The 16,184-nt window shown below is 46.1% G+C and overlaps 1 protein-coding gene across 1 annotated transcript in view; it reads left to right on the forward strand.

Moving 5' to 3' along the window:
- CDH13 (cadherin 13) overlaps window positions 1–16,184 on the forward strand; it is a 1,116,573-nt gene that overhangs the window by 1,024,286 nt on the left and 76,103 nt on the right. Inside the window, exon 10 of the mRNA XM_019634915.1 lies at window positions 1,249–1,502. Coding sequence (XP_019490460.1) covers window positions 1,249–1,502 — 254 coding nt within the window. The remainder of the gene's footprint in view (window positions 1–1,248; window positions 1,503–16,184) is intronic.

Raw genomic sequence — 16,184 nt, forward strand, 5'->3', positions numbered from 1 at the left:
CCCTCTCCCTCCTTCCCTCCCTCCCTCCTCTCCTCCCCCTTCTTGGTAGCATTGTTCACAACTTGATCCCTCTGAAGCCAGTCTTCTGCTCAGGGAATGTCGGCCTGAAAAGCCGGGCAGGAGGGCGGTGGCTTTCCCAGCTATTTCAATCCCAAGTTCTTCTTCCTCACCATCTTAACAGCTTGTTATTATAGCAGAGTCTAGACCAATCTCTGGGTAAGACGTTCAACATATGTCATCTGCCCTAATCTTTACAACAATCCTTTGTCCTGGGAGGTGTGGTGACGTGCCTGTGGTCCTACAGGTCCCATAGTTACTAGGACTTGACCCTGACCCCTCTCATATGTGGGAGTGAAGATGGCGCTTTCACCTACTAAGTGCACTGCTTCCCAGCATGAATAGAGCTGCCCAAGGTGGGTCCCAGTCAGCATCACATGTAGAAACACCACCTGGTATGACAGACACTTGATTGTCCCATCAGGGTTGCTCAGTGGCCTTGAGGGTAGGACAACCCACCCTGGTGTTGCACCGTCCCAGACGTGGCTATTGTCTGATGTCATGGCCCCCGCCCACTATGTGGCCAGAGAGCCCCTGAGTCCTGACAACAATTGAAAATGAGTCCCACACATTTTCAAATGCCCTCAGGTGGGAAAGGGCCCAGCGGCTTAACCCCATGTGCCTCGGCCCCTCAAATACTTTTCCCTGCATAACACGCTACTGGAAAATACACACCTGTGCCAGGAGCCCCTCTGAGTGTTGTAGAGACCCCAGCCCTTAGACCTCATGGTGAGTGAGTAAGAAACAGTAACAGTGGCACCTTGGTTTGTCATTCCATCTCCCATGGCAACAGACGTAGGGTTACCAGGAAGCGGACGCAGCTTAGGCTTCCGTGTCTCTCATCGAAGCGAGCCTCCATGAGTGTCAGAGCTGTGGAGTTACAGGTTACAGGTGGGAAGTCTTTCCATGTCAGCGTTGCCAGTGAGTCTCCTAAAGAGATCTTTGAAGGGAGGCCCCCAGATGTCCGCGGCTCATGTAACGTGCTGTCATTTCTTTCTCAGTCTAAGACAATGAACAACTTTCACACCTAATTTTGTATCTGTAGGGTTCATCTTCTTTTTTTAAAAAGAGGGCCCCAAATTGCATAAAACTTAGCCCACAAAACCTGGCTGCATCCCTGAATGTCCACTACTGGAATGTCAGAGGGACTGTGTAGCAGGCACGCGCGCTGAGCCTCTCTCTGCTTTCCAGCCTCTGGACTATGAGATCTCCGCCTTTCACACCCTGCTGATCAAAGTGGAAAACGAGGACCCGCTGGTACCTGATGTCTCCTATGGCCCCAGCTCCACGGCAACCGTCCACATCACTGTCCTGGATGTCAACGAGGGTCCAGTTTTCTACCCTGACCCCATGATGGTGACCAGGCAGGAGAACATCTCCGTGGGCAGCGTGCTGTTGACGGTGAACGCCACGGACCCAGATACTCTGCAACATCAAACCATCAGGTGGGTGAGCAACTCCTAACCAGAGATTGGGTCAGGCATGAATTGCTTCTCTTTTCCAGTTGCAAGGGCTGGTTGGCAGGAGCAAGCTACCATTGAATTAAACTTGTGAATGATCTGGGTGAGTTGGAGGTACAAGTCGCGATGGAGAGTTGGCGTCTGATGGCACCAGGGGACTGGGCTTGCTAAGGGGGGGATCACTGCCCCTGCCCCTGATTCCTGGCAGCAGACCAGTCCTGAAGAGGAGTGGCTTCGGGGCTGTCCATGTTCCCAGATGACCAGCGGGGTCTGCCAGCACCAAGAACAGTCCCCAAAGGGAGAAAGAAAGGGGCCACCATATATGGCCCCCCGCATCTCAGACACTTGACTTACTTTATTGGTACCACAGCTTTATGAGAAAGGCATTGGCTCATTCCATGTACAGATACGGGTCTTATGAACAGAGAGGTCCAGTAACTTACTCAAGGCTGCCCAGCTCAGTAGCAAAGGAATCAGGATGTAAACAAGACAGCCTGCAAAGGTCATGCTCTCTGCTAAGTGCTGTGGACTCTGAACTGTCAGAAGGGGAAGGGGTAGACGTCATTTGGTATTTAGAGATGGACCATCGGGATTGAGTTTTTGACTGATCAATAGCATGGCAGGCCAAAAAAAAAAAAGTCTTCAAAAATGTTTGTCTTCTTTTCTTTAGCTCTGTCCAGTGCTTAGAAAGAAGGTATTTTCATAACAGGATTGAATTAAATGATCATTATCCACGGTGCATCTAACGCTAGCAAAAACAAGCTGCCCTTGCTGGTACTTAGCTTCCCGATAAACGATCGGTATGCAGGCCCAAATGCGCACTTATCTCTGCAAAAGCAAGTTATTAATCTTTCTCTTCCAAAATCTAATCTTCTTCTCATCGGAGGTACAGATAATCAAGTATTAGACACACTTTTAATAAACATGTGTCTTATTTTCCTGATTTGAAACACCTGACAATGCGCCACAGTCTCCACATCAGCCCCTTGACCGTGGAGCAAGCTGGCAGAAAAATAGTGGAAATTATGGTTCAGTCCCCAAAGGCGATTTCTTTTTACAACAAAACTTGCTGAAATGCCAGATGAACTAGATAAAAGTGCGAAATAATACCACATCCTACAATAATGTGAATCTGAAATAGCCAATCTTTGTTTTTCCATTTCTCCTTTTTTTTCCCCCCCTCCCTTTTCCGGCTTGGTACCTGGCTAAGGATGTATACAATGTCAGCATCGCAGAGAAAGCTTTCCTTAAGTACTTACCTGGGGAAACCTGGGGCTTAAAAACTGTATGGCAGCTGGACAAATTTAGGGTGTCTTTAGGGGAGAGCTTAGCTGTCATTTTGGACTTCTACACTAGAAGGTGGAAGAGGGAGAGAATGATGTTAAATGGCGTTGATATTGCTAAACCTGAGACTCAGCCATTATTGCATGACTCGGATGCTGCCAGGCATGAAAGTGTTAATGTGATGGGGGAGGGGCAGATGCGAGTGCCTGGGACCCGAGGGCCCACTAAGATGGGACAGACTAGGGGCAGGCAGCGGGAGAGGCAGGTCTGTTGGGGTTGTTTGTTTAAGACCAGCTTTGGCTGACTTAGGCGAAGGGGGAATTTGTTGGAGGATTCTACAGATAGCTTATAGAAGAGTGTTCAGAACCCGGCCCGAGATTGCTCAGGAATTAGGACATTGGTGAGTCTCAGGGTAACGGGAACTGGGGGACTGACAGGCTAGCATGTCAGGGTCTCACAAGAGAGTGAATCCCCTCTGGCCCTTTTCCATTCTGTCACTCGGCCCCTGCAGTTCACACGCCCAGGGGTGAGTCTGCTTTGCCTGAGCTGGCATCACGAGCACCTTGACATTCAACAGAGATGATGGTCCCAGATGCGGCTGCTCGCCACAGTGAAGGAAACGCTGTCTGGCAGTGGAGTGTGATGCTAGCGACAGGCCACAGAAAGCAGGCCCAGCAAACTGAGTCAGGAGACAGGGTGCCAGGCTGTAGAGGGAGGGGTGGCTGGCTAGAGCCAAGACATTGAGAAATTTGAGCCCCAGAGAACAAAGACCCAGTGAACTGCAACTGGGGTACAAGGGCTCCCCATTTTATCACGGGTGGCGTGTCAGTGGCACCCACTGTGTGATAAAAGGAGATCAGAGAAACAATTTCTAAATTACCTGAGGTGAGGCTTATGGTAAAAAGCAGGAATGTTTCTCGTTTCTACAGTTAGTCTCGCAGGTGTGACCCTCAGGCACACGTTGCCAGGACCCGTCTCAAAGTGGCTAATGTGAAGAATGTGTGTATTGGCCCCCATACCTGAAAAAGTCTAGGGGGACCAGGACATCTAGCGGGAGAATTCAGCTGCTCAGAATATATCCTGTCTCTGCCTCTTGGCCCTGCCCTGCCCTGGGTTGGGTTTATCCTCAGCCGTGTGGGTATGGCTGTAGAGGGCTGAGACTGCCCGCAACACAGGCCTACGTCCTACCATCAGAAAGAGATCCTTCCCAGTCAGCAGTACTAGCCCAAGGGCCAGGCCTGGGTCTCTCTGAGCCCACTTGGACACACACTTGTCTCTGAACCAGACAGAATAGCAAGAGGTACGTGAGCCCCCTGTCCACCCCAGCCTGTAACCATGACAACCTGGAGTGGTGGCTTCCCATAGGGATGCAGGAGGCTCTTCCTAGAAGATGAGAATGGATGCTAAGTTGTCAGGAGCCACTGCGACCAAGTTCAAGTTTGTGAATCCCCTCAGAAAATATAGCTGAGTATTTCTCTGCAGCCGGTCTGCCTAAGAGTTCTAGCATTTATGAATTGGTCTGACTGAGCAGGATCTGGACAAATCCCTTTTCCAGCCTTGAAGCAAAGTAAATACTTGGGCTGGGGGGCGGAGCACACATTTCTTTTTCTGGCCTGACACCTCAGACACGTTCCTTCCTCCGGGGATGCAGAGTTGCCCAGAAGCGGCCCTTTTTCAACTTGGCACTGACTGGACCTCCCCTCTCCTCCTCCCCTCCTGGTGCTGGTCCTGAGCTCCTCAAAGACAGCGATGACACCACTGACAGGTTGAGCTATTTATTGTTACAGGAACCCTTCTGGGGAAAAGGCTCATCTCGTTAATTATGTGTAGCCTTTGGTCCTGTACACTGAGGAGCGCTGTCCCTGGGGGGCAGCGTGTGCAGAGGGTGAAGCAAGGCTGAGAGGCCAGGCTGGGACGCGGCTTTCTAATACTCCGAGCTTGGCTCCCCAGACTTCTCAGAAAGACCTGATGGATGGCCTTGTGAGTGGTGTTGTCATTGTTGCTGTATTAATGATTATTCGGCGGGCAGGCATTGAAAGAGGAAAGAACTTCACACTGAGGACTCGTATTGTTGTCTCAAGGAGAGCTCTGAGTTTAGTTGGCAAAGGCACACACAAAAAGATGCTGTCCCAGCCATCTGCCCCCAAAGGGCTTGACGACCAGCAGTGGCACTGCATTGGGCTCCACCGCCATGCAGGTTATTGAGTGTCCCTGTCTGTGTGTGTGACTGTGTGTCCATAAGTCTTCCTCTCTGTGGCTATCTCTGCTTGTGCCTGCTTCTCTGGGAATATCCTTGGCTCTCTCCATTTCTTCTGTCTCCTTATCTGTATCTCTGTCTCCCTCTGCCCTTTCTCCATCCTGCTCTGCCTCTGTTGGCATCTTCCCCTCTTCTATGTCCACCTTTCTCTCTGTCTCTTGGCCATCTGTTCTTCCCTGTCTCTGTCTCATTCTCTCTTCCTCTCTCCCTTCTTTTTCCCTCCTCCCATTCCTCTCCTCTCTGCTGCTTCCTCTTCCTCTTCTTCCTCCTCCTCCTTCCTTCCTTCCCCTTCTCCTTCTCTTTCTTCTCTCTCTCTTCCCTTCTTCTTCTTTCTCTTTTTGTCCCTCTCTCTCTCCACCCCCCACCATCACTATTTCTTTCTCTATCCCTATCTCATTCTAAGATTCTCTGTGACTCCGCTCCAATAACCTCATTTCATCTCAAATGACTAACCAGACACTCAAGGCTTTTTAGCTCAGTGGGAAACGCTCCACCTGACCTGCCTGATTTGGGTCTAAAACGGGAAACCTCGTCCCCACCCCCAAGCCCCACAAAACTTAGGAACTTTCTTCTAACTAATTCCTGGTCCTGGCCCAAGTCCTGTCTTCTCTGATGAAAAGCACGTCTCAGGTACAACAATTCCACTGCTGGCCCTGCTATGCACTCTTTTATCTCACCAGGGAACATGAAAATCAGCGAAAGGCGCCTTGATCTTGAAGGAGCCTGTAACTCCAAAGACAGGAGGCGTCCAGGCATCAGAGTGAATATTCTAACTAAAAACCCCCGGTTATTAAAACGTGTTACAAAGCTCATCACACTCTGCTCTTAGCCAAATCAAAACAGACAGCAGTGGTCCAGTGACAGATGAAATTCTTCTTTGTAATAACTTGTATCTCCTTATCCTTATTATAAAGTTAACATGGTTCATGGAGGAAACTTTTGAAAAAGGCAGTTAAGAATAAAAAAGATAGTAAAAGATCTGTAATCATCCCACCCAAGAAAATCCCCTTTGAACAACTTGGGTATATCCCCTTCAATCACATGTCTGAGTGCTTCTCTTATTTATTACCAAAACTTGCTCCCATCATCCATCCGGTTTTGGAAACTGCTATTTTTACTTCCCAGTCTATGGTGAACAACTTTCCATAGCAAGAAATAGCAATTATTTTTAATCGCTGGATGCACTCATTAATTTATTCACTCCCTTATTTTTGGATATTGTTGGATATTGTTTCCCATTGTTGGCAGTTATTTAAGAAAAAGGGCAGTGGGCATGCTTGTAGCTAAATTGTTAATTGCCTCATTAATTTTCTGAAAAATTTTCAGAGCGCACTTGGAGCAAAAGTATTGATGTTGTTAATACTTTTTGTCATATAAAGAATTCTTTGGGTTTTTCTTTATACCTAGGCCATCAAATTTGTATTTTCCCTTATGATTTGGATGGATGTCCTGGTTAGAAATTTCTCTGCTCCAAAGTCGTGTATATATTGACATGTCATCCTAAAGCAGAGCTGGTTCCCACACTTTTTCCTCTCATCGCATAATGACATAAGACTCACTTCCACCTTTGGGTAGAGCCTGTCCTCCACACACACAAGACAGGAATCAGGCACTTCTCAGTGGTACGTAGTGTCTCTAATAAGGAGCAGACTTGTGCAACTGAACTGGTTGGCTAATTATCGTCTGAAAGAGCAGCTCAGAGATAATTATGCCAACATGGAAATGACTGTGCTTGCTCCACATTCTCCCACAGTGCAGTGAATCACAAGGACTAATGGTTGCCTTTTTTATTTGGTTACTTTGGGGATGTGCCCCGGCAGCTCAATAATTTTGAACGGCCTGAGAGGACTTATTTCACTCTCTTAACAATCCGGGGATTTCTTTTGAGGCAACCAAGTAGCAATTTCTATTCCAAACATTTTTCAGGCAGATCTCATCTTGTCTAGGGTCTGTAGTAAACAGCTCTGCAGCAGACTTCTTCCTACATATTAAACACATAAGATAGGGTGTTGAAAAATATTGTCCCTGCCCATGTCAAATGACCTATCGCTGTTCAATATTTATTTATTTATTTATTTATTTATCTATCTATCTATCTATCTGGAAAGGATCATTCATCTAGGGAGCCCCGAAAGTATATGTTAAGCAGCCCTGTATCTGTGCGGGTTAAGTTTGGATAACTATAAGAGAAAAATTCAAAATGATGGTGGCTCAGAGAAGATAGAAGTTTCTTTTTTGTCACGTAAAATAAGCCTAGAGTTGGCTCGGCAGTCTAGGACTTGCCCACAAATTTGTCAGGGGCCCTGACTCCTTCCTGCCACCTCTAGGCTGGAGCCCTCTTCCTCAGGGTGTGTGATGGTGCTAGCACTCCAGCCTTTGTATTTGCATTCCAGATAGCAGGATGGGAAAAGGGAGAAGGAAAAAGGAGGACTCCTTTCTTTTAAGGAGACTTCCTGGAAACCAACCACATCTCATTGGCCAAAATTTGTCATGTGGCCATACTCAGCTGCAAGGGATACTGGGACATATGGTCATATAACTGGGTAGCAACCAGCTTTTAAAATTGGGATGCCTTACTAAGGTTAAGAAAGGAAGAGTGGCTTTTTTGCGTGAACTAGAAGTTTCTGCCATGGGCACGTTTGGGGATTGACCCTTCCTGTGTAATTAAAAAAAAAAAAAAAAAGAAAAATTAATTGTTAAAAATTGAAACATGGGGTGGCCAGTTAGCTCAGTTGGTTAGAGCGTGGTGCTGATAACACCAAGGTTGCCAGTTTGATCCCCACATGGGCCACTGTGAGCTGCGCCCTCCTAAAAAAAAAAAAGAATAAAAATATTTTTAAATAAAGATGCAAACATGCCACAATATTAGATTTTTGCACAATCAAAATAGTAATTGTGTTACTAAAGGCAACTTGCTTGAAGAAAGCACAAGGATTTTCGCTGTCCGTTCCTTCATTTACTGAATTCATTTTATGGTATTCATGTAGAGCCCACTATGGGCCTGACAGTGCTAGGTGGTGTGTATTCACTTGTGGAAGAAATAGTCTCTGCTTACAGCCTCCAGGAAGCTTATAGTCATAACATTCTATAGCAAGAGCATTCCTTGCAAATGATGATGCTCCCAGGAAAGAAGAAAGAGGGAGAGAGGAAGGGAGGAAGGGGAAGGAAGGAAGGACATAAATTGTTTCCTTGGGAAGTAAGAACCAGTGGTCCTCAGCTAGGGAGAAAGAGCCAAGCAACAGAAATTGCTTATTTCCAAGCATCTCACTTATCACCAGATCCCTGAATCCACCAGAAAACCCACTCTCCCCATGCCTGTGCAGGTCTCTGCCTCCTGGGAATTGGGTCCGGACCAATAAAGATGCCCACCATCCCCTGGAGACGTGTACTTGAGCATGACGATAATAATATTGCTAGTACTATGACTAAAACGCCTAACATTTTTACTGAAAAGTTTGCCAAAACGCTGCCACCAAAACCATTTAATTCTGACAACCACCCTGCGGATGAGAAATTACCAGTTTGGCTTCTTACTGATGAGGAAAGCGTAACCCCTCTGAGCCTCAGTTCATGGAAGGGAAACATGTGAGTGAGGTGTGCAGAGGTGACAATGAACTCCTGTGTTTCATTTGCCACCACTGTCCCCACCCCTGTAAATCCTTGTTATGCTGGTTTAAGCATCACCCCCGTAGGGGGTACACCCTGACCTTCACCTAGTATAGCTCTCATAACACTCTACTGTCATGCCTGACCTCATTATCCATCTTCCCACTGAATTTCAGGCCCTATAAGAGTAACAGCCATGTTTATCTCCATCCCTAATAAAGCACCAGAGCCTCACTCGTACCATTTAATTAAGTAAGCACTTTAGGCCCAGCACCAAGACCATCAGCCTTCCCAGGGGCCTACCCAAATGTCAGGGACCTGAACACATAATCTACTGTCTCTGAAATTTGAAAACAGCAAAACTGAAGTGAATAAATAGCGAGTGTCAATAGCACCATGACGACTGTAGCAGGTTACATTCAACATGTGCAGAAAGGTCTTTCTATGTGCAAACCCTTGGGAGATCTTACCTTGCAAGAATGTCTGAGTAGGTACTAGAGAAATCATAGGGAATCATTAATGAAATATTCCTGGTGGCCAAATGATTTCAAAAGCAAAAGTATAAAAATCATTTCAAAAATTTTACAGGGGAAAAAAATGTATTTGCCATGTGGGTACATTTCGGTATGTTTGATATGATTTGGGATGAGGCCACAAGAGAGAAAATTCTTAGAGGTTTGAAGGTCTTACAATGACCCAAGCCCAGCGCTGGACCTGGCATCTACAAATGATTAGTAAATAGGGATAGTGTGGACTACAGGGAGCTGGGGTTGGGGGTGTCTGGGTGCAAACATGTCTGTGCATAAGCAGACATAGTTTCTTGTTACTGCTATTATTTTTCATCTTCAAACGTTGACTAATGTCTACCAACCACAGAAACATTCACATGCATCCCTGTTTTAAATCCCATGAGGGAGACCTGAGCAGGGCAGACAGACCAATCTCTCAGTGGACTTCCCAGGTCCGTGAAATTTACATTAAGGAGCCATGTCCATCAGCCAGCTTCTTCCAAAGCCTGAATCCGGATTAAGCCTATTCTTTGAAGCCAGAGTATCTGAATCAGATCAAAATTAGATCCTTGTCTCTCTGAAAACTGCAGCCTACTTTGTTCTGATTTCTTTGGGTCTTTTTAAAGCCATTCCCCTCTCCTCCTCCTTGTGGTCGCGGGGGTTTTTTGGCTCTATGGTAGAATTCACTCCTGGGCTCAACCTGGTACAGAATGCAACGTGCGGTGATGAAAATTCAGTCCCAAAAGATTGGTTAAAATGCCCAATTTCCATTTTTGCTGGTCTTCCTGTGAGTCATCAAGCCCTTTTCTGTAACGCCTTGTTTAATCTAATATTGCAGCCTATTCAAAGGAAATCACCAAGAAAATGATGGGAAATCGAGCAAAATCATCACCTGAGGATGAGACACTTTATTCTATATCATCTAAGACCTCAGGAAGTAGATGGCAAAAATCAGTTCCCTTGAAAATTCGGACTTTGTCCTTACTGGCATTCTCAGAAACAGAGAGATTCAACATGTAGAGTAGCTTGCCATTTTTTTTTTATTGGCACACTTTTTTTTAAATTAGTTTCAGCTGTGCAAAACAACATAGCGATTAGACATACACCTCACAAAGTGATAACCCCAACAAGTCTACTGCCCATCTGACACTGTACATAGCTATTACAATATTATTGACTGTATTCCCTAGATGGTACTTTATATCCCCGTGACTATTTTTTTTTAATTATAGTTGACATTTAATATTATTTTATATTAGTTTCAGGTGTACAGCATATTGGTTAGACAAAACAGAAACAGACTCATAGATACAGAGAAGCTTACCATTATTGGGAGGGAAAAGGAGGGTTTCAAACTCCAATTCAAAAAAAAAAAGAGATTTCAAAACCAGATTTAAGAGTTTAATTTGGGGTGACTCCCACCTTTTAAATTTTAATCAGAAGTTAAAGGCCAAATAATAACACTTATACCTGGGGAAATTAAGAGAAGAGCCTCTGTCTACTAAAATATATTATTAACATCTCATCTTAATTAAATGTGGTTACAGACCTCAATAACAGGATTGGCGGTGAGGTCATTTCTAGTTTTTGGTTTGTTTTTTTTTTAATGAGTTATTTATTTCTTAAGTCAACAAACGCAAAGCTTGAAATACAAATGAATTATTTACAGTGGCACCTTTGTCATTTTTAATTAAAGTGATGTTCTCCTTCCATTGGAAGTTTATGGTGGCAATGCATTTTATTGCCTACTCTGCTGTAGAATTTTTAATTATTGATGCAAATATATTAGCACAGCGGACCCTTATTTTTCGTGGTCACATTTTCTTTTTTGAAGATGCCAATGGGAAACAAGGACTAATGAATTAAACAGCTGAATCTTTAAAGATTTAACATCTCCAGTGGCTAAAAATAGAATGCTGGCTTCTATAATGATCCAGAGATGGAAAATTTTCATTATTAACCTCAATTAGAGGTGTTCGATTTGGTTATTATAAAACAGCTGACTATTTGAATAAGCAGTTGAAAGGATATTTTACAATTCAGCCACCTTTTTAACATTCGATTACATACATTGTTATAAATTTGCCATAGGCCAGACTTTCATTATTGAAAGCATGGCTTCAGATTGGTTGTTTTTGAATATAATTATGATGGCCATTCTTATCTGCCTGAGAAATTAATTCTCAGAGCCAATATGGAAAATATTGACAAGTGTTAATATTGTTTCTCTTGCCCAATGTTTTCTAAGCTGTTAAATCTGCTTAGCTGTTGTGGTTTTTGTTTGCTTGTTTGTTTGTTTAATTTTAATAAAGGCATTTGAAACAGACGAGGGTTGCTACGGAAGCAACCAATTATAGCATTGATTGAGAAAGCCACACATTTCAGGGTTGCAGGAAAGTCAGTCAGGTAGGGAAAATAGCTGATTTATTTTTTTGTTATCTCAGTTTGTCTGTCAATTGCCAGCACCTGGCAGCCAACACACTCACCTTCCGGGTCTCATGAAGGGCCCATCACAGCTTGAGCACTATCACAGGTAATAAAACTGCAGTCAGTGAGTCAGGTAATTAATTCAAGAAATGCATTTCATCATCTGCTCCCAGTTTGCTTTTCAAATGAATCTCAAAGCTTGTAGTTTCAAGTGAGAGACTTTAAATGAGAGTTCCCCTACATATGTTTAACTCAGGGAGTTCCTTGTATATGCTAATGGTGTTGGCAGGAATTTCACCAGGAGGCCTTCTGTAAACAGCCTCGGATCCCTGTGTGAAGGGGGCCTGTGGGTTTGGACCAGGGTTAGGATTGGATAAGCCATCTCTTCAATCATTGAGTCGTTCTTGCATTCCACAAATGTTTAACGAGCACCTATAATTTGCCCGGCCCTTTTCTGGGCACTGGGGATACAGCAGCAGCAGCAGAAACAGTGAAAAATATCTATCATCATGGAGATTACATTCCAAGAGGGGGAGAGAAAAAACAAACAAGAAAATAAGTAAATTAAACAAACAGCAGGTCGCAGGTGACCGGTAAGATGAAAGAGAATAAAGCAGAGAAAGAAGTGGGGATCCGTAACTCCAGGTAGGGGGCCAGGTAAGCCCTCGCTAATGACCTGACGTTTCAGTACAGAACAGAAGGAAGCAGCGGGTGAGCTGTGCTGCTACCTGGGGAAGAGTCGTCCAAATAGGAGACATAACAAGTGCAAAGGCTCTGAGGCAGGGTGTTCTGGGCTGTGAGACGAAGGAGGGAGGTCAGTGTACCTGGAGATGAATGCGGTAGGGATGACGTTTTTCCTCCGAGTAAGACAGGAAGTTGAGCACTCTGGTGGTATTAGAGTAGGTGGGAGGGGTTAGGGGGAAGGGAGACAACAGACCCCGTGGGGAGGGTGCTGCAGTGATCCAGCTAAGAGGGGTCGTTGGTTTGGACTCCGTTGGGAGCAGGGCAAGCAGTGAGGAGCAGGCAGATGCTGGCTATGATTGGAAGGTCATGGCAAAGGGGATTTGCTGACCAAGTGTGTGTGTGTGTGTGTGTGTGTGTGTGTGTGTGTGTGTGTGTGTCAGAGAAAGAGAGAAATTGAGAGACAGAGCGAGAGAGAAGGCTTCTCTGTCCTAAAAACCTGCAAGAACAGGGTGGCCCAGTAATGGGACAGGCAGGCTCACTAGAGAAGTGACTTGGAGAAGGGGACTATCAGAACTCACTTTTGATCGTGCTGAATTTGGGACAGAGATAGGGAGCAGGTGACCTGGATCGCCAGCAGGGAGAGTCTGGGCTAGAGATAGAACTCTGGGTGTCATTCAGATAGAAGTTCAGTCCCTGAGCCTTTGAGATCCTCAAAGAGGTGAGTGAAGAGAGAGAAGAAAGGAGGCCCAGAGTGAAGCCCTGGGACACGCTAACGTCCTGAGGAGGAGCGGCCCTGCCTGGCGCGTCCTACATGAGGGGCTGTTTCCTGAGAATAACTGAGCCAGCAGTTAAATATAACACCTCCTAACTGAGTAGCCAGACCCCAAAGCAGCAGACCCAGAGCCTATGCAGATACTGCTTTCTTGGTTCCCAGGGTGGAGTGGACCCTCAGCCAGGAGTTGCTCTGCCCTGGGTTGGCCTGGCTCTGTCCATCTCCTCTTCTGCCATCAGCATGGTGAGCCTCCTCCGCCAGCCCACTTCCCTCACATGGTCACACCCAGTCAGCCTCTGTAGAGCTGCAGTGATGCACTCAAGGTCACAACAGAGTAGCTGGCATTTACTCTGTCCCAGACACTCTTCTCTAAGCCTCCTAGGTACAATCGCCTCTCATGTCACAACAACCCTGTAAGGAAGGTGCTACGGTTACCCCATGTCACAGGTGAGGACAATGGGGTGCAGGGAGATTCAGGAACAACCTGCCCAAGGTCACACGGATTCACCTGCAGGAAATCCGATTGCAGCACAGGCCTCTTCACCTCTCCCCTCTTCTGCCTCCCGAAACCAAAGCCAGAGAAGCTCAGCCTTCAGTGTGCAATTACAAATGGCCCAATGGCTTTCCTCTACCGTATTTCCATTCCTCAGCATAAAATCATCCATTCTATCTCTGATTTCAGCTGGTAGCCCTGAAATCGATGACAGCTTTGGCCACTGAATTCCAAAGCAAAGTCTTGTTGCCCGGATGACTGGAAGGCCACGGGGAGGTGGCTTGGATAGAGAGAGCCGCCTGGTCTAGAGGTTGCAGGAAGCCCTGGGGACGCATGCGTCCAGGCATGCTCCTTCCTAAAGCATAGAAGCCCTTCCTACTGTCACCTGACAGGGATGGCTTTTCCTACTGGACATGCACCTGCTGCGTGGTTGATGGCGCTAAACGTTCTCGCTGTCTGCCTCTGTCACAGGGTGTTTTCCGTTTAATCCTTTCATGCCCCCTTCCCTGTGCTTCAGATTCCTGTGGTTGCCTTAGAGAGAATAACGCCACTTCCTCACACCGCCAGACATTGTGGATTAGAAAACCTCAACCTTGAAAGATGTGTTTTCTTGATGGATGCAAAGGAAACAGATCTTGACTGTTCACTCCATCACAGACTCAGTTTTGTCACCAGAGGCTGCCCCAGAGGGCTGCATTGGAAAGGGACAGGTCCCTCGTCTCATGGGGTCTTACAAAGACAAGTAGCACAACCCAGGGGCTCTACCTGCTGGCCCAAGGCCAGACTTCCCGAGCACAGATCCCCACTCATTCAGTTTCCAGACATGTCATTTCTCTGTGCCTCGGTTTCCCCCACTTGGTAAAAGGGGTGAAATAATGCCTAAGTTATAGAGTCATCATGAAGGTTAAAGTGGGTGAGGCAGGTACAGTGCTTGGAGACCAGTGCCTGGCACAGAGCATGGACGTAATTCACTGACTATCATTCTTAGCAAAGAAAATGTAGCCATTCTCTAAACGTGGCCCTTTGGGAATAAAAGTACTGTTTTCCCTACAGTGTGTGCTTTTCATGTTTTAGGGACTTACAATAATAGAAATCTATGGAAATACTCATTAGGGGTGTTAGTGGAAGTTAGTCACAGCTCCCAAGAACAATGATGCGTTTCCACCTTTGCTCCTGGAGACCCCTGCTGGGGGGTGGTTCATGAGCCAGCCCAAGGGATCTTCATGGCCAAAATCTCATGAAGGCACTCTCTTCCCCGTTCCTGGGAAAACTGAAGGGAGCAGGTGGAAGTCCCTAAATAGTACATTTGTCACATGTCGTGTGCTTGCCTGCAAGCAAGTGCTCGGGGATTAGAGCAAATGGATGCTTGGTAAACCATTATGATAGATAAGATTCAAACACTTATTTTGAAGGTTTGCAGCTTGGCTTTTTGGTGGACAGGCATGCTACATTTTGCAGTCTTTCTGGAAACGTACATATAACATAGTCATATTTTCTGCTAGTAAAACTGTTCCAGGTTTGGGCATCAGGATTAAATGTATCAATATTTTAAGATGCTCTGTAAAGCATACAGTGCCATGCAAATAGCACCATGCCTTGCAGAGACTGTCACCGAACAAGGTTAGGATCTGGCTGAATGTTTGAAGTGAGATGAAGCAAAGAAGACCATTCCCTGTGAGCATAAGAGAAATGTACAATTCTCTCTAGAACCTCTAATTATTTCTAGTACAACATCTGTCCAGATGCATGGGTTGCAAGCAACAGAAACCATCACCAGCTACATTAAGTGGAATAGAACAAGAATTTACCAGATTGATATTGGGGCTCACTGAATGGACAGGAGGCCAGAGGAGAAGCTGAGAAAAAAAATGGGTGGCCACCGAATAGAATTCAAGAGGGGAGAAAATAGGGAATAGCCCGGTTGTCATGTTACTCTTCCAATGTCGTGAATGTGAACTCCACACCACACACACACACACACACACACACACACACACACACACATCAGTCACTGAAAGAGCATCCAATTTGCTAGAGCTAAGTACCATGTCCCATATCTACTCGTACTGTGTCCGGACAAGAACAGAAGTGGGTGACTACCTCCCATCACCAACATGACACAAAACAGGGCTTTGTCCAAAAGGGAGACGGGCATGCTCTGAGGAACGATGAAGGATGGTCAGCAGACAGAAATGACAATTGTCCACTACTAACCCGTTCCACAGATTTGAGTTTCCCCGATGCCCATGGAGACTCTGTGGCAAACCTTCAGGCCACATCCAGCTGTCCCTGGTAGCTCGCAGTGGGGATGGGTGCTTGTGATGTTAGGGACAAACATTTTCACATTCAGTATTGCAGTGAGGGTGTGTCTGTCTCAGAAGGAGGCAGGTGGCATGGAGCAGAGGCCAGGCCAACCTTCACAGACAACTAGGACAGGGAAGGGCAGAGCAGGAGGTGTGGCGTATGGAAGAGGATGGTGAGGCCCTGGCAGAATCTCAGAGCAGAGGAGGAGCATTGCCCCCGGACCTCCCGTGGGTATTTGGGACTCAGGCAAAGTGAGGGAGGCTCTCTTCTTGGGCACACGCTTTAAGGGAGTGCCAAAAACTTGGCCAAGTTAGGTTATCTTTTGATGCAA

The sequence above is a fragment of the Hipposideros armiger genome, unplaced genomic scaffold (genome assembly GCF_001890085.2).
Source record: "Hipposideros armiger isolate ML-2016 unplaced genomic scaffold, ASM189008v1 scaffold_19, whole genome shotgun sequence".
In the NCBI taxonomy this organism is placed as follows: domain Eukaryota; kingdom Metazoa; phylum Chordata; class Mammalia; order Chiroptera; family Hipposideridae; genus Hipposideros; species Hipposideros armiger.